The 19,190-nt window shown below is 42.1% G+C and overlaps 1 protein-coding gene across 3 annotated transcripts in view; it reads right to left on the bottom strand.

Moving 5' to 3' along the window:
- ROR1 (receptor tyrosine kinase like orphan receptor 1) overlaps positions 1-19,190 on the bottom strand; it is a 363,189-nt gene that overhangs the window by 45,723 nt on the left and 298,276 nt on the right. Inside the window, exon 1 of one of the 3 annotated variants that reach the window (XM_072649730.1) lies at positions 1,504-18,908. The exons of the other annotated variants lie outside the window; for them this stretch is intronic. Coding sequence (XP_072505831.1) covers positions 1,504-1,739 — 236 coding nt within the window. The 5' untranslated portion in view covers positions 1,740-18,908. Of the gene's footprint in view, positions 1-1,503; positions 18,909-19,190 lie in introns of those variants that run through there. 3 annotated transcript variants of the gene reach the window in all.

The raw sequence follows: 19,190 nt of genomic DNA, 5'->3' as shown, positions 1-19,190 counted from the left end.
TTTCATCTTCAGCGTCATAGGACACTCAAAGTTGCAGATCAGATGTTGCTCTTCACCGATAAAGGGAATTTCCTCACTGGGAGTTTCCTATCCCCTTGCAATTGTAGACTAAGTAGGAAAGGAGAGAAGGGCAAATAAGAGTATTTGCACCAAACCTGCCTCCAAGATTATTTTGAGGATCCAGACAAGAGAAGTAGATGGCAGGGAGGAGGGAGCACTGGACTTGGAGTAAGGAAAACTTGAGTTCAAATCCTCTCTCAGACATGTACTGAGCCATATGACCCTGGGCAAGTCACTTTACCTGTCTCAGTCTCACTTTTCCATATGTGAAATGGAGATGATAATAATAATGCTATTTCATAGCATCGTTGTGAGGTTTAGTTGAAATCATTTCTACAAAGCATCGCAAACCTTCCAACACCATATGGATGCTAGCGATGATGAGGCTGATCAAATATGAGCCTATATGTCAAATGCTCTAAATATTAAAATGCTCTATGACCCTTAGGGTCATCATCATAACAATCCTAAGTACACTCTAGCACCCTCCAAATAAAGATCCCATTGTAGTCAGACTCAAAATGCCTTCTAAAACCAGTGATTGGGACCGAGAGAAGGAAGGTCGATTCGGCCAGAATGGCAGAATCAGCGTGTCTCCAGCAGCCTCCACATTCCCTCCAGTGCCTCCATGTTCAGCTCTGCCTTCACTTAGATCCCCACCCTCCAGCCCCTCTCTTTACTCTCACAGCTACGATCAGGTCACACCACCTTTGCCCCTGGAAAGGGCAAGTCCATGGACTGCTCCATCGTTCCACTCCCTCCTTTGTGACTATTCAGATCACAACTTCCTTCCCAAACCTTGGAGCTCAGATGTGTCAGAAATAGTCATTGAGTTATGGTCTTCCTGATTTCAAGGCTGGGGGCCACTATCGAGTCGAACACTTCCTTGCAGTGATTGTTGGCATTTCCACAGCTACTGAAGGCTTCCAGAGCGCTTTACAGAGCTTCATTTGATCCTCACAACTGCTCTGGGAGTTTGATGTTATTATCCCCATTTTACAGTTGAGAAAACTGAGGAACAGAGAAGTTTGGAGACCTGCCCAGGGTCATACAGCTGATCAGTGTCTGAGGTCAGATTTGAGTCCACGTTTTCCTGACTCCACATACTTGCCCTGCTTCACCTCTTAGCTGCCTGGAATGTGACAGACACAGAATGGAACCTCCCTGAGGCCAGTAGGGATAGTTTCACTTCTGTCTTTGGACCTCCTAGCCCTGAGAATAGTGCCTAGCCTGAGTGTTTGTTGATTGACTGTGACACAAATCACACAATTTCCAAAAAGGAGCATTATTAGAAAGGATTCACATTTCTGAAGCACAAATAGCTTCTTCCAAGAAAAAAGAAACAGAAAACTAAAACCAAACAAAAACCAAGCAAAAAGCAAACAAAACCCAGGGTTCATTAGCTACAGTTTGGTGGGATGAATCCAATTTCAGATTTCTCACCTGTAAAACTGGGAGTAGAGGAGAAGGAAGAAAGATTGAGTCTTCTGATCCCTTAACTGGTCTTCATGAAAAATGGACTCGATCCTTCCTTTCCTGCCTGCCTGTGCATATGTGTACACACACACACACACACACACACACACACACACACACACACACACACACACACACACACACACACACACACTGAAAACCCTACCCAAGTCCAAGGTTCCACTGTGTAACTGCTGCCTCATGCCTGAAATGCATTGGATCCCTTCAATGTATTATCATAAGCATTACCAAATACCCCTAACCTATTAGCTCCCTGGCTTTGTAGTCATTTCCAATTGGAAGGTTTTAATTCTGAAAAAGGGCAGGATTGTGAAGAAACATAAACATCCCCAGTGAGAGGTGACACGTGTTTTCTCCTAGTACAAGGGAGACACTCCTGTGGATACAACAGATTTGGACCCAGCAGAAAATACATCTCTTTGGCAATTAGTCTCTTGGCAAGCTTGGAGTCAGGTGATTGCCCTGGGCTTTCTTTTGTCTCTGAGAGAAAGTTTCACAGGGCATCGATCTCCTTCTCCGAGTTTGGGAAGCCCAAAGGGACCGCTGCCGAAAACACACATAAAAACATTTAGCCTTCACACATTTGATTTAAATATTGACAAATTTTTTCATTAGAGGCTGGTTAAAATCTCCACTTTATTCATTTCACATGCTTTTAAGGAAAATAGCTCCCCTGCCCCATTAGGAACGACTCCTAGTAACTCAATACAAATTTTGCAAGCAGGGGATCCATGGAATATGGCTGTCTAACTGGGTTCCCACTCTGGGGCGCCTGGCAGCTGTAACTGGTTAGAAAATAGCCCTGGAAATACTATTTGGATCTCTCTTGGCAGATCTCTTACATCGTTATTCAATATGAACTGCAAATCATATGCTCATAGTTATGAAAATGTCAAGAAAGTCCTAGCACCCGTGCTTTGTTTGACAAAGCTATTTTCAAGCACCGTCGGTCCAGAATTTGGGATATAAGAGAAATAAGCATGTGAGTGGGCGTGCACACAGTTTTTGAAGCCTTAGGAATTCCTTCCTCTGAGCTGACAGAGGTACAGTGTTGGGACTCCCACAAATGTCTTGGCTGCAGCAAGTCTTAACTCTTCATCTCACCAGCAGCTAAGCAGTGTGTATAGGGGCTGGGGCAGAAATAGGATAAAAGAAGGAAAGAAAAAAGAGAAAGAGAACGTAGAATGTGGGAGAAACAGATATAAAAGGAGACAGCTGGAGGGCACTGAGCAGAACCTTCTTGGGGACCTGGTGCTCTTTGGTTTGTATCTGTCCCCTTATGTGCCAGCACTTAGAACAGTACCTGACACCCGGGGATGGGGGGACTGGGATGAGGACTAGACACAGGAGTATGCAGGAATCAGCAGCATTGCAGTGTTCTATAAATGCTAGCTATTCTTAACAATTATTTTTATTAGAGGTCCCTTTTTGCTGTTGAGAAATTTCAATCGTGCCCAACTCTTCATGACCCCATTTGGGGTTTTCTTGGCAAAGACGCTGCAGTGTTTTGTCATTTTCTTCTCTGGCTCATTTTACAGATGAGGAAACTGAGGCAAATAGGGTGAAGTGATTTGCCCAGGGTCACACAGCTAGTAAGTGTCTGAGGCTGGATTTGAACTCAGGAAGATAATTCTTCCTGACTCCAGGCCCAGTGCTCTATGCACTACGGCACCAGAGAGGCCTCTATACTAATAAAATTCCAGGTCCAGCTGCTGTCCCAGGGCTGAGGAAATTCCTTCTCTCAAAGCAGCCTGGCATTTTCTCTGCGGTTTATCTTCTCTGAGAGTTATGTGGGTAGCACTGAGAAGTTATGAAGCCTGCTGGGGTCCCACAGAGAAGAGACTTGAACTTCTGGTCTTCCTGACTCCAAGGTGAGCTCTCTGTCTGCCTCTTATCCTCTGCCTTGCACATAGTAAGTAAAAAATAAATGTCTGTTGAATTGATTTGAGAAGTAGTTGAGGGAGAAAGGATGTAGTAAAAAAAAGAAAAGAAATTGAGAAGGGGAAAGAGGAAAAATGGCCAGCATTTATATACCACAATAGATTTACAAAGTGTTTTACAAATGTTATTTCATTGGATCCTTACAACAGTCCTGAGAGGTAGGTAATGTTATTGTCCATATTTTACAGATTAAGACACTTCACAGAGGTGATGTGACTGGTCCAGGGTCACAAAACTGGTCCAGCTAGTCTAGATTTGAACTCAGGTCTTCCTGACTGAAGGTATACGTCCATTCAGTGGGTCAGCTAAGAAGTGAATGTGGTGAGGACTGAGGGCAGACCATCCAGTGATACCACTCATGCTTTAGAATGGTGGGTCAGTATTTCAAAGCTCTACCAGTAAACATTTATTAATCACTGACTATGGGGCCATGCATCGTGTCAGGCAGTAGGGATAGAGACACAAAAGGAGCAGTCTTTGCCCTTCAGGAGCTTACAATATGTCTGGAATGTGGCTTCATGGGTTAGAGGGAGGATAGGAAGGGATTTCTGAATCCAGAGTCTAACTCCTCATCTTCCAGACCAGAAAAATGAGCTCTCCAGACATTAAGTGACTTGCACAGGGACATAGGGCTAGTATCTTAGTGTGTGGGTGGGGTGCATTTGTTATCCCACACTCTTGGCACATTGTGCCCTATATCTTTCTCATTTTGTTGGCACGAGCATTCTATTCCCAACCCTTCATCACTCTCTTATCAAACTCTGTAGATAGAAGGGGCATTGTGATAAAAAAAAAATTCACCTTCCTTCAGGAAAATTCAGGAAGGCCCGAGTTCAAATCCAGCCTCAGACATGTACTAACTGTATGACCCTGGAGAAGTTATTTAACCTTGTTTGCCTCAGTTTCCTCATCTTTAAAAGGGAGATAATAATAGTATCTACCTCACAGGGTAATTGTGAGGCTCAAATGAGACAATAATTGTACAGTGCCATGCCTGGCACGTAGTAGGCACTTCATAATTCTTTTCCTTTTCCCTCGGAGTATAACTCAGCTACTCCTGGGTAGTCTGCACCATACCTGTATACCTCAAAGCCTTTCCAGCTTGGTTGGACTGGCCACACTTTGTAGGACCCAGGATCCCCTCCTGTCTGTATGGAGGCCAAGGAGTAAGGCTTAAGGGTAGAGTTAGGAATGTGAGAAAGGGGGAGGGGCACAATGAACGTATGACTGCCACATAGCTTTGGAAAAGATCCAGCTCATAAATTCCATTAAACCCAAAACTCAAACTTCAGAAGCTGGGATTACAGCATAGGAATAAAGAGCCCAAGGGGATTGTTAATGGAGCAGCAGAGCACAGGGGCCTTCATGAGAAAGCTCAGGCATCTTCTCCCTAGCGGGCCCTTGGATCGTTGGCAGAAGTGCAACGCCAGCCCCCCAGGCCTCTTCTGAGCTGGTTTTCCTTTCCTTGTTCCCATTTCCCTTTTCTACTGAGTAGACAATGGGGAGAAAATAAAATGGACAAGTGTAAAAGCCCTGGATTTGGAATGGGGGATCTGGGTTCAAATCCTCCCTTTGATGCTGTTGATTTTGAGGGAGTCATGTCTCTTGTCTAGGTGCTCCCTCCTTATCTGTGAAATGGGTGTGGATGTGGGGAGGGTGTGGTTGAGATAGCATCTAAGGTCCATCCACCACTAAATTTATAACCACATTATCCCCACTATCTAGCTCCAGGTAGATATTTAATAAATGCTTATTTTAAAAGTGGTGAAAGGTTAGACTGCTGGGATGGTGACGCCAGCATTGTCAACAACAAAATAGATCCTATTCATAATGTGCTGCATGTGTTTTACTTAGGTTATCTCAGGTGATCTTCACAACAACCCTGTAAGACAGATGGTATTATTCCATTTTTACAGATGAAGAAACTGCAGCCCTGAGAGGTTAGATGACTAGGTCACATAGCTACTAAGTGCCTAACGCAACATTCGAACTCAGGTTTTCCTCAAGTTCAGTGTTTGTTCCATCCACTATAGTGCCACCTAGCTGCCTTATTTGAATTTGTATTATACTTAGCTTTGTGCATAGCCTATCCAGGTTAGAAAGTTAATGCCCTGAGGGCAGGTACTCTGTCATATGTTTGCTTCCCCCTTTGCCCAGACAAGCAAAACACATTGCACATAGTAGGTGCTTCAAAAGAAATTATACAAATAAACCATAAACAAAAGGGGAGGGGGTGGGGAAGGTAGTAACAGTCCAGTTGTGATGGTGCAGACATCAGACAAGCTATCTCTAGACCAGAGATTTGGCCATGCGGATGGGGACAATGGAGGTTGATCTTAAACATGTTAGGAAAGAGGCACCAGGACTGGTTTACAGTCTGGCTGGCAGAGCAGAGAGGAGATCCAAGATTCAGATCACGTAGGACAAGAGGGGACATGAGATAAGGACCAGGGACAGAAGGGGGCAGTTGTGAATCTGGGAGCCAAGTGCACACCTAAGTGGCAGAGGGACACAGGATCATGGCTCTGAGGTTAAAAGGGAGGTTAGAGGTCATCAGGTCCAACCTATCTCATTTTACAGATGAAGACACTGAGGCTTGTCCAGAGTCACCCAACTAGTAAATGTCTAAAGCTGGATTTGGGATACACACCAGACACTTGCTTATATTTTAGCAGGTGAGGAGGAATTTAAAAAAAAAAAACAAGTCTGAGATTTCATTCTTGTACTCAACCAGGCGTCTTGCTGGTTATTCCCAACAGCTGCTTCTCAAGTTCTTACTGGATAGCACACAACATAAGGTAGAACTGGGGCAAACTGGACCAAAGGCTGTCTCCTGGTTGGCTGCAAAGACACCAATCTCCTTGCCTTATTTGGCCTCACTTTCCTAGCTAAAAAAGCAGGGAGGGTAGGCTGGCAGAGCTGGCCATGAAGCTATTCGAATGGCTTAGCCAGAGAGGCGCTGACATTTTCCAGGGGAATGCTGAAGGCTAATCTACATGCCCTGTGATAGGAACAGCTCACATTTACCCAGAACCTCGAGATGTACAAAGTGCTTTGTATACATTAGCTCACTTGGCTCTCTGGGCCTCTCAGAGAGGCAAAGTGGTTTGCCCCTCGCCATTGTCCCCTTGAGACCTCAGGAATCTGGATGTTCTTTCCAAGGATGCAGATGGTAACTCATCCCTGCCCATCTTCTATGACCTTTGTCCATGGCTTTCCACAAGGGGGTCTACCAAGTAGTTGGGGGCCTGCCCTGCTCTATGTCCAGGGTCACACAGATAGTAAATGAATAAGGTGGCATTCAAACAGTTTTTCTTATTCCCTATGTTCTCAGTGTTTCTCAATAAGCCCTGTCTCTTAAGAGAGTATCACCTTTTGGGGGACCAAAGACTTAACCATGGAAAAAAGTTACAAGAGGCTGTGCATAATTAACATAAGGGTTATAGAAGGCACAGTTTCTAATTTTAATTAGTAGAGAATTTATTTGAAAGAAAAATAAAATATGGACTAGATCAAGAAGATTTGATTGATCTGGTTTAGCCTTGAAAGATAGAAGCATATGGATAAGTGAAGAGGGGGAAAGAGGATGCTCTTGGCAGAGTGTGAATAGTATGATCAAGGACAAGGGGAATCCAAATTCTAAAGTGAGGTGAGAAAAACAGAATCTCATTCAGAGTGGGAAATGGGCTTGCTAGGGCATCTTTCCATGGGATCAGTCACCATGGGAAATATGATCTCTGTTCTACAAGCTAAGGATCTAGGAGTTAAGGCAAGAGGTCTACACCGAGGAAAACAGAAACAGGATCTTGGGTTGGAAAGAACTTAAATGTGTTGGATCCATCTATTCCAATCCACATCTGAAGAATAATCCTCATTATGACAAATGGTCACCCATCCTTGACATCCAATGCCATCGTCCACATGGGCAGCTCCTTCCACTTCTGGATGCCTCTAATTATTGGAAGTTTTTTCCTGACATCAAGTCTAAATTTTCCTCTTTGAAGCTTCCACCCAGAACTCCTGAGTCTGGGATCATGCAGAAGAAGTTGAATATCTTTTCCTTGTGATAAGCTTTTCACATATTTAAACATAGCTATCATGATTCTTCTATCTTTTCTCTTCTAAATGTTCCTAGCTCCTTCCAACAATTCTTATATGGCCTGAGCTGGACACCTTTTGCCATTCTAGCTCCCTCTCCTCTGGACACTGTGCAGCTTTTGAGCATCTTTCCTAAAGCACCATGCCGAGAACTGAATGCACTCCCTCAGATGTAGTCTGAACAGAACAGAGCACTGAGGGATTATTTCCTTCCTAGTCCTGAATACCATAGCTGCCCTCTCATGCTGTTGACTCAGACTGAGGTAGGAAGCTGCCTGGGCAGCAGTTTGGAGAAGAGATTGAAGGGTGTCAAAGATCTCCACTGAAATCTGAAGCTCGTGGTCTAACTGTTGGGAACAGATTGGGGAAATTTCAAGACTTCTGGCCAGAACTGGATATCTATGGTTTGGGTCTGTTACCAGCTTAGACAGATGGTCCAGTAGAAAGAAGTACAGTAGAAAGAGCATGGAATTTGTGGGTGGAGGAAAAGCGTTCAAATCTTAGCTCTCCTGTTCACCATCTGGGCGACCTTGGGCAAGTCACTAGATTCTTTCCTCATGTAAAATGAGGGAATTAGACCAGAGAACCTTTAAGCACCTTTCAAATCCAGCTCCAGATCAAAGCTCTTATGATCCCAAGTCAGTTAACCTCTCTGGACCTCAGTTTCTTCATATGTAAAAGTGGGTAAGGCAGCTTCCAAGGCCCTTTCCAGCTCTGAATCTATATTCCTATAATCTTTTATCATTTAATTTCTGTGGGCTTCAGTTTCCTTTTCTGTAAAATGTACAGCCTGGGCCTGATGATCTCTTGGGGTTTCTCCCTTTTCCCTTCCTCCACCCCCAGCTCCAGCATTCATTTCACAGATCCATCTTTGTATTACTGAAGAAGCATCAGGGACGCTGCCATTGGAACGGCATCCATCACTAATGAAAAGGTGTCTGCTTTCCGGACGTCATGGCTAATGGCTTCTTACTCTACCTGTCATCACTTTCCAATTGTCCAGTTTCTTGTTGTTTTAGAAAGGAGAGCCCCTCCAGCACATGGGCACCTCCCCTCCTCCCAGCCTGCCTCCTCCTGTTGCTTTTGAAAAATGTGCTGGGGAGGAGGAGTGGGGGCGAGGAGCATGCTCTGAGTAGGGCACGCTGCTTGGCCCATTGGATAGAAGCCTCATTCTTTCAACTTGCAGGTTCTTAATAACTGAGCCCTTCTGTGCCCATCCCTTCAAAGATACCCATCCCACCCTCCAAAAACTGCCTTTTTTCCTCCTTGACTTTAAACTTCCTCAAGCTTCTGTCTCTCAGTATTTCAAACTGATCCAGGCTAAGGAGGATCAGGGGTCCAGCCGGTGTTAGCCTGGGTGAAGGAATGCTGCTTCTCTGCCTAGCCCACTGACTGGAGACAGCCAGCCAATGACAACGAAAAAAATCTGTCTGTCTATCTATCTATCTATCTATCTATCTATCTATCTATCTATCTATCTATCTATCTATCATCTATCTACCTCTCTCTGTATATATCTACACTGTCTATCTACTTCCACTATCTATCTATCTACTATCAATATCACCTACCTATCATCTCTATCTACATTGATGTTCTTAGAGATTCAGTGGTTTCATTAAATTGGGTTTTCTCTACAATCAGGAAATCTGTATATATTTTCAAATATACTTATCTTCCCAGATGAAATGTAAACTTCTAGCCTGGCACATAGTAGGTGCCTAATAAATGAATAATGATTGATTGATGACAGTCATCATGTTTTCTCATCTCCAGGTGGCCAGTTTCTTCCACCAAACTCTCTTAGGACATGCTTCACAGTCAATTCAATTTGATTCATTTCAACCAGCATTTGTTAAGCTCCTAATGCGTACAAAGCACTGTGCTAGGCACTGGGAATATAAAGAAAAAAACTAAACTGTCCTTTGCCCCATTCAATTAATAATCACTCAATCAAGAAGCATTCATTAAGCACCTACTGCATATTAGGGATGCAAAGAAAAGCACTAATCAGAGTCCCTGCCTTCCAGGAACTTATGTGCTATTTGCTGAATGGGGATACATGTATATAGATAAGTAGATACAAGCTAAATTGAGAGTCACTTTGGGGAGAGAGAATATTCACAAATGGACAAATCACAGAAGGTCTGTCCTTGGGGGTGCTACCCAAGCTGAGCTTGAAAGGAGTAAGGGGTCATAAGACAGAGAGGTGAAAAAAGAGTTTATTCCATGGAAGACAACCTGTACAAAAGCAAAGAGGTGAGAAATGGTGTGTATTGCAGAGGAATGCCAAGGAGTCTGGTCTGGCTGGATAGTACAATGTGTAGTGCAGGTAAATGCGATCAGTCTCTAAAGGAAGGTTAAAGCCAGTTTATCAAAGGATAAACACAGAATTTCTATTTTATCCTAGAGGCAACGGGGAGTGAATACAGCTTCTTGAACAGGGTAATGATGTGGCTAGATCTGTGTTTTAGGAATATTCATTTGGTAGCTGAGTGGAAAATAGGTTGGAAGGGGAGAGGCTGAAAACAGAGAGATGAGTTAGGAGGCTATTGTAATACTTTAAGCAAGAGATGACAAAGCCCTGTACCGGATGGGTAGTTATGGGAGTAGAAAGGAGAGAAGGGAAGTGAGAAATGTTGTTTGGAGGCAGAACTCAAAACTATTGATTACCCATGGGGTAGGGTGTGCTGGAGCCAGCTCAAACCAGCTCATGAGAACCAGCTGCTAAATTTTCAGGGGGTCATTTATAAGTTGGAAATCAGCAAACCCCACAAAGTAGGACTTGAGTTAATGTTTTGTTGATTGTCTAGCCTAAAGAAGTGATTGAGAAAATGTTAATAATGATGAGGATTGAACCTAAAAGTGTGTCAGCATACATTCCCCCCATCCCTTCTGCCCAATAGAGTCAATTATTTAAGATCTATCAGCACAGCCCTAGATATGGGAGGAGTATGGAAGAATAAAGAAGGAGTTTCCACTAGGGGAACTAGAAGGATGGTGGCACCTGAGTAGTTATAGAGAAATTCAAAAGAAGAGTATGTGTATGTGTGTATATGTGTGTGCATGTGTGTATGTGTGCATGTGTGTGTGTGTAGACCATACATTCCATTTTTGACAGGTGAGTTTGATGGCTGTTATATACCCAGATGGAGAGGTCCAACATGCAATTGGAAATGTTGGACTGGAACTCATCTCAGAGAAACCTCTCCTGATCCCCTTCAGTGCTACTGCTGTCTCTCTGTAGATCATCTCCAGTTTCTTCTGTTTGCTTGCTCATACTTAGTTACTTTCATGGTGTCTCCCCCATTAGACTGGGAGCTACTTGGGGGCAGGGACTGTCTTTTGGCTTCTCTTTATATCCCCAGTACTCAACACAGCACATGGCACATAGTAGAGATTTTAAAAATTCATGTTGGCTTAATTTGAAATGACTTAACTCATAGCCCAAATTCAGGATATCCTTTCCATGAGAAGAGACTACATTTTAAAGTCCTACAGGAAATAGAAATCTGGGGCCATTCATTTGACCTCATTACAAAGTGCTTTTTAAAGCTGCCCACCTTTCTGTTCAAAATTATTCCTTTTTTCTATACACTTTCAACATCTTAATTAGGTATTAAAGGACTCTTAATGACATAATTTAGCACCTATAGCTGCCCAATTCCATACCTAGCAGCTTCTGGTGATCTCTTGTCAAGAAGGCTTGTCCAGCTCCCTGTTTCCTAGGACAGTGTGCCCCATATCACAGTACCTAGGTGAAGAAGAGGGATGAGGTGAGCCATCCCCTGGGAGCCAGAAGTAGCAGATATCAGGGTGAGCTAGTGAAGAACCAGTGACCCTGGGAGAAAAAAGAATGCTCTTTCCCAAGTCCTCCTTCTCCTTGGCCTCCCTGCAGCCTTGGGCAGTGATGCTCACTCTCTCCTCCTTGATTCTCTCTTCTCCCTGGATTTTCAGGACACTCCTGGTTCTCCTCCTCCCTCTCTGCCTGCTCCTCCTCCTCCATCTCCTTTGCTGGATCCTCCTCCAGATCATGGCACCAAGCACAGGTGTGCCTCAGAGTTCTGTCCTGGGCCCTCTTCTCATCTCCCTCCAGACTACTTCACTTGGGGATTCCATCCGCTCCCATGGCTTTAATGATTATCTCTATGCTGATGATTCTCCTCCCCTGACTAACCTCCTATCTTGAATCTCCAACTGCCTTTCAAGCAGGCATCTCAAACTGGACACCCAGTCAAAAACTTAATAAGTCCCAAATGAACTTTGCCCAATTGTATGCCCATAAATTTGACAATCTAAATGAGATAGATGAATATTTTAAAAAACATAAATTGCCCAGATTAACAGAAGAGGAATTTGAATACTTAAATAACCCCATCTCAGAAAAAGAAATTGAACAAGCCATCAATCAACTCCCTAGGAAAAAAATCTCCAGGACCAGATGGATTTGCAAGTCAATTCTATCAAATATTTAAAGAACAGTTAATTCCAATACTATAGACTATAGACTATTTGGGAAAATTGGTGAAGAGGGAGTCCTACGAAATTCTTTTTATGATACAAATATGGTTCTGATACCTAAACCGGGAAGAGACAAAACAGAGAAAGGAAATTATAGACCAATTTCTCTAATGAATATAGATGCACAAATTTTAAATATTAGCAAAAAGAATACAGCAACTTATCATGAGAATAATACATTATGATCAGGTGGGATTTATACCAGGAATGCAGGGCTGGTTCAGTATTAGGAAAACTATCAGCATTATTGATCATATCAACAACAAAGCTAACAGAAATCATATGATTATCTCAATAGATAAGCCTTTGACAAAATACAACATCCATTCCTATTGAAAACACTGGAGAGCATAGGAATAAATGGAACTTTCCACAAAATAATAAGCAGTGTCTACCTAAAATCTTCAGCAAGCATTATATGCAATGGAGATAAGCTAGATGCATTTCCAATAAGATCAGGGGTGAAACAAGGATGTCCATTATCACCACTATTATTCAATATGGTACTAGAAATGTTAGCTTTAGGAGTAAGAGATGGAAAGGAAATTGAAGGAATAAAAATAGGCAAAGAAGAAAGTAAGTTATCACTCTTTGAAGATGATATGATGAGATACTTAGGGAATCCCAAAGAATTAAGTAAAAAACTAATTGAAATAATAAACAATTTTGGCAAAGTTACAGATTACAAAATAAACCCACATAAATCAACTGCATTTCTATATATAACTAACAAAGCCCAACAGCAAGAGATAGAAAGAGAAATCCCATTTAAAGTTAGGAAGACACTATAAAATATCTGGGAGTCTATCTGCCAGAATAAACCCAGGGACTATATGAACACAATTACAAGACACTTTTCACACAAATAAAGTCAGATCTAAGTAAGTGGAAAAACATCAGTTGCTCTTAGGTAGGCTGACTAATATAATAAAAATGACAATCTTACCTAAATTAATTTACCTATTCAGTGCCATACCAATCAAACTACCCAAAAATTATTCTCTAAGGCTAGAAAAAATATGTCAAAATTTATCTGGAAGAACAAAAGGTTCATAATATCAAGGGAACTAATGAAAAGAAATGATAGGAAGGTGACCTAGCTCTACCAGATCTCAAATTGTATTATAAAGCAGCAATCACCAAAACCACTCAGTACTGGCTAAGAAATAGAAGGGCAGACAAGTGGAATAGGTTAGGTACTCAAGACACAGTAGTCAATGAATATAGCAATCTGCTGTTTGATAAACCCAAGGACTCCAACTCCTGAGATAAGAACTCACTGTTTGACAAAAATTGCTGGAAGAACTGGATAACAGTGTAGTGGAAACTGGGCACAGACCAATGCCTGACACTGTACACAAGAATAAACTCTAAATGGATACATGTTCTAGGCATAAAGACTGATAACTATAAACAAATCAGTGTATTTGTCAGATTTATGGAGAATGGAGAAATTTTGACCAAACAAGAGATAGAGAACATTATGAAGTGCAAAATGTATAATTTTGATTACAGTAAATTGAAAAGTCTTTGCACAAACAAACCCAATGCAACCAAGATTAGGAGAGAAGCAGAAAACTGGGAAAGAATTTTTGCAACTAGTGTCTGTGATAAAGTCCTCATTTCTAAAATACTTAGAGAACTGAGTCAAATGTACAAGAATACAAGTCATTCCCCAATTGATAAATGGTCAAAGGATGTGAACAGGGAGTTTTCAGAGGGAGAAATTAAAGCTATCTATAGCCATATGAAAAAAATGCTCTAAATCACTATGGATTAGAGAGATGCAAATCAAAACAATTCTGAGATACCACATTACATCTATCAGATTAGCTAACACGACAAAACAGGAAGATAAATAATGTTGGAGAAGATGTGGGAGAGTTGGAACACTAATTCATTATTGGTGGAGCTGTGAGCTGATCCAACCATTCTGGAGAGCAATTTGGAATTATGCCCAAAGGCCTACAAAAATGTACATACCCTTTGACCCAGCAATATTGCTTCTAGGACTGTACCCCTAAGAGATCATAAAAATGGGAAAGGGTCCCATATGTACAAAAATATTTATAGCAGTTCTCTTTGCGGTGGCCAAAAACTGGAAATCAAAGGGATGCCCATCAACTGGGGAATGGCTGAACAAGTTGTGGTAAATGAATATAATGGAATACTATTGTGCTATAAGAAACAATTAACAGGAAAACTTCAGAGAGGCCTGGAAGGACTTATATGAACTGATGCTGAGGGAAAGGAGCAGAACCAGGAGAACACAGAACACAGCAAAAATCACAGTGTGTGAGGAGTTTTTCTGTTAGACTTAGTACTTCATTGCAATGCATGGACTTAAAAAATTTCCAATAGATTCTTGAGGCAAAATCCCTTCCACATCCAGAGAAAGAACTATGGAATTGGGTCACAGAACGAAGCAGACTATTTTCTTTTCAAGTTCAAAACAAAACCCATGATCATCTCCACTTCCTGGTTTTCCAGGCTTCCTTTAAATCTTCATTACAATGCCTATTTTTCCAGGAAATCTTCCCCAACCCCTTTTATTTCTAGGCTCTTTCCTCTGTCCATCATTTTCTGTGTATCCCATATGGTACTTGTTGGTACATAAGTGTCTGCTTGTTGTCTCTCCCTCATCAGATTGTGAACCTTTGGAGGGGACTGTCTTTTGGTTCTTTTTGTAACCCCAGCATTTAGCACAGTGCCTGGCACACAGCAGGCACTTAATACATAATCACTGACTGATTAAATTCACGATTCTTGGGGCAAACCTCATATCATACCTGTGAACCTTCACTGATGCCTCATTTGTTTCCTAATTCTGGATCCAATTGATGATCCAGATATCTTCAGACAAAAACTAGTATTTCCATAATTACTTTAAAATTTAAGAAATGCTCTCCATGTTACCTTATTTGACCATCATAGCATCCTCGCAAAGTAGATGATACTATCCCCATTTTACAGAGGAGGAAATAGAGGTTGCAAGAAATCAAGTGACTTGCCTCAGGTCACAAAGCATGGATAGAGTGCTGGATCAGGAATACCTTAGTTCAAAAACTGATTTTGACACCAGCTGAGTGAGCCTCGGCAATCACGTAACCACTCTTTGTCTCAGTTTCCTCAACTGTAAAACGGAGATAATAATAGCACCTACCCTCCAGGGTTGAGATAGTTTATAAAGGGCTTAGCCCTTAATAAATGCTTGTTTCTCCCCCATACTACTCTCTGCTGCTAGCTGTTGTTTGACCCTGAATAAGCCTTGATGTTTTAAACTGTCTCCTGAAATGGCATTGTCTCTATTGTTTATTCATGGAGTCAGAATCTGACTTTGGTTAAAATTATTTTTAAATGTCTGTTCTTGAAAGGTATTATAGATACCTGGGGTTTGATGACAGAACTGGTTAAGAAACAAATGACCACAGAGACCTTTGGATTTCTAGGTAACAGTATCTGAGCCATCATCTATTAAGAAAAGGCTGTTTTTGAAGGCCCACGGTCTCTGCCTTCACATGGAGCAATCTGGATTGAGGATGGGCAGCTCCATTAGCTCCACCCTGGAGACATGTGGGTATTTATGGGCAACCTGAGCCCTGGGAGGCAGGCTGCCTGGCATGTTGGGGGAGGCACTCTGCTCTTCTAGGGCTCTGGACTGACAAGAGGACCATTCTATGGGTTGAGGGGGGTAGATCATGCCCCTGATGGGCTCTGGGAGAAAGAGAGTAAACAAGTCTCTAAAAAAATCATGTCTGACTAGTTTATAAGTGGTAGAAAGTGATCCCGGATCTAACATGCTAACTGGAGGAAAAAAGAAACAGGAAGAGGCTTAAGTTACTTTTAATAACATGTTGTCCTTTCTTGGAGCCTTCCTTCAAGCTCCAAAGGGATTTTGGCTGCTGCTTCCTTCTCATTTTCCTAGCCCTAGATGGATGAAGGGAGGTGGGGAAGTGACTCCCTCAAAGTCATGCAGCTATTCGATCTCCTTTCTGAGCATCACAGCTAAGGCTCCCATAGCTTTGTTGTCTGTGAAGCTTTTTTGGATGGCCCATGGGCCATGCAAGGCTGGCTAGCTATCCTACAGCACTCATTTCTTGTACATAGGTTAAGACTGTGTCACGCATGACTGTTTTCTAACCTGTTCACAAAATGTAAGAGTCTAAGACCTTCAGAAATGTGGAAGGGAGAAGGCACTGCACTTTATAAAGATTACCTTATTGATCCTTACAACAACCTGAGGAGATGCTGTCATTATTTCCGTTTTATTATCAAGGAAAGTGAGGCTGACAGAGGGGAAATGACTTGCCCAGGGTCACTAGAAAAAGTCTGAGATGGGACTGCAGTTCAGGTTCTAACATGTACCTGATTAAGAATCTCTTATAGATATTTTTGTCTGACTCACCCTGGTCAGATCCTGGCTACCACAATATGCCAGTCTTCTGGACATTTCTCATCCTTCTTCTATCAGTCCTAAGAATTTTTTTAAGTACCTGCATGTTCTCTACAAGACATTCTGCTAGGCCCTCAGGTTAAGAAGCAAATTCAAAACTCTCCTGGATCAATAAGCATTTATTAAGTGCCTCCTGTAAGCCAGGCAAAACAGGAATCCCTTCTTGGACATCTCTGATACTCACTTGGTTACCACCAGGGCCAGGAAGTTCACTGCCTCAGAGTCCTAATATAGAATATTTGGTTGGCTCTACAATGTTCGATTTTGCCTGGATATGTACATAATAATGTACGTTCTTGAAACTGAGAAGCATTTCCTTTCTGTCTTTGAATCTCCAGCACGTCACACCTGGCCTAGCAAGGAGTAAAGACTTAATAAATGTTTGCTGGTAGATTCATAATAACAGCATTTGTAGAGCACCTTAAGGTTTGCGAAGCTCTTTAGAGGCATTATCTCATTTGACCTTGATGACTACCCTCATGGGGGGGAACAGGGGGAATTGCTATTATCCCCATTCTACAAATCAAGAAACTGAGGCACAGAAAGATTAAATGATTTGTCTCAGGTCTCACCTAGTAGGACAGGTCATCCTGACTCCAGGACCAACCTCTCTGCACTAAGCTACCTTGCTGCCCAATCAATTAGCCTGCCTTGCCACATCACCACAAACCAAGCAGAAAGAGCCTAATCCTCCCACAAGAGTCCTTCGTGTTTCAAAAATCAGGATCAGGTTATTTCTAAACCTGCCCTTTCCCAGGCTAAACATCAAGATTCTTCTACTAATTGTCTTAGAGCATACAAGGAAACAAACAATTATTTATTAAGCACCTACTATGTATCAGGCCCTGAAAACCAAATGTCCCTGCTCTCAAGGAATTTATATTATAATGGAGGAAAAACAACACGTCCATGGCTAAAGAAACACATGATTCATACAGAGTCATTTCAGAGGACAGATGGAGAGAACATTGATGATTGCAGAGATCAGTGATTTCTCCAGGGTCACACAGTCGATAAGTATCTGTGACTGGAATTTGAACTCAGATCTTTCTGACTCCAGGTCTAGCCATCAGCTGCTTCCGTGAGATACAAAAGCACTTTTCCAGCATGAGAGCCCCATATAAATGTGAGCTTTTGACATTATTTTTTCTTATCTTTGTTAAGGAAACTCCACTTCCAGTATGGTACCTAGCACATAGTAAGCACTTGATAAATGCTTGTTGACTGACTGACTGATTGGTGGGATGTAAGCTCCTTGAAGGCAGGGACTCTTTCAGTTCTGTCTCAATTCCCCAGTCTAGCAGTTTGGGGTATATAGTAGGTGCTTAATAAATGCTTGTTGACTGTTCCTGAGCTCATCTGCCTCTCCCCTTTTCTCAAATTGTTCCGAACACTTCTGAAAATAGGGACAGAAGAATGCCCCCTCTTCTCCCTTATCAGTTAGATTTCTTGTCCTTTCTCTTAACGTAGTGCAAAGGGGGTGGGGGGGGGAGAGATGTGAGGGGAATTCTGGTTACTTAAGATCTGGTTAACTGAGGATACTACGTATGGGAAGAGTCTTTCATCTTATAATCTAACATTTAAGCTCATGTGAGATGAAAAACAGACAGCAAAAATTTGGCACCAGAATGAAAACTCAAATTCACATAGCTGTATAATTGAATTAAAAATCCCATCCATTTGCCTTCTAAATGATTATAACTTAGCATATGGCCAAAACCTGACCCCCTCCTTCCCCTAGTCTAGAGCTGGCCCCCTCCAAAAACAGAGGCAACTTTGCAAATGTGCGATTACTTAACTCTATCTCCATTTGGTGATTGATTATTTTACTTACTAACACAGAGAGAGAGACCCCATCGGAAAATGCCATACTGGTGAGACCCATGAAATCAACTTTATATACATAGGCCACCGCAATCAAGTCTGAGTTAAGAGCTGATAGGGAAATTAAAAACTGCATCCAGCAGGAAGCCAGATGATCGACATCGGGCCATGAGCACCAAACCGTCTTTTGTCTCCCAGCCGTATGCCAGTAGCCTTAGGGACTAAGACTCAATATAGGCAGACAGATGGCACGATGAAAACCGTGCTGAGCTGGGGTCAAGAACTCCTGAGTTCAGATCCTGCCTCAGGCACTTAGTAGCTGTGTGACTCTGGGCAAGTTACTTCGTCTCTGCCCATCAGTTTACTCATCTGTGATATGGAGATAATAGTAGCTCCCATGGTTAGTGTGAGGATAAAATATTTTTAAAGTGCTTTGCAAAACTTAAAGCACTACACAGCTATAATAATGATGATCACATGTAATGCAAACATAAAACATATAATAATCACGATTATAGTAGTATATTATGTATAATATATAATGATTTTTATTTTTATTATTCTTGGATGGGCAATAGTGCACTGGTCTTGGACTCAGGAGACCCAGGTTCAAATCCTGCCTCATACACTCTCTAACTGTGTGACCTTGAGAGAGTCACTTCACCCAGCTTGCCTCAGTTTCCTTTTCTGTAAAGTGAGCTGGAGAAGGAAATGGCAAACCACTCCAGTATCTTTGTCAAGAAAACCCTAAATGGGTTCATGGAGAGTCAGACGTGACTTGAAAATTTCTAAATTA

This window comes from Notamacropus eugenii, chromosome 2 (genome assembly GCF_028372415.1).
Source record: "Notamacropus eugenii isolate mMacEug1 chromosome 2, mMacEug1.pri_v2, whole genome shotgun sequence".
In the NCBI taxonomy this organism is placed as follows: domain Eukaryota; kingdom Metazoa; phylum Chordata; class Mammalia; order Diprotodontia; family Macropodidae; genus Notamacropus; species Notamacropus eugenii.
The sequence above is the reverse complement of the archived record's forward strand: the minus strand, read 5'-3'. Positions and strand labels throughout refer to the sequence as shown.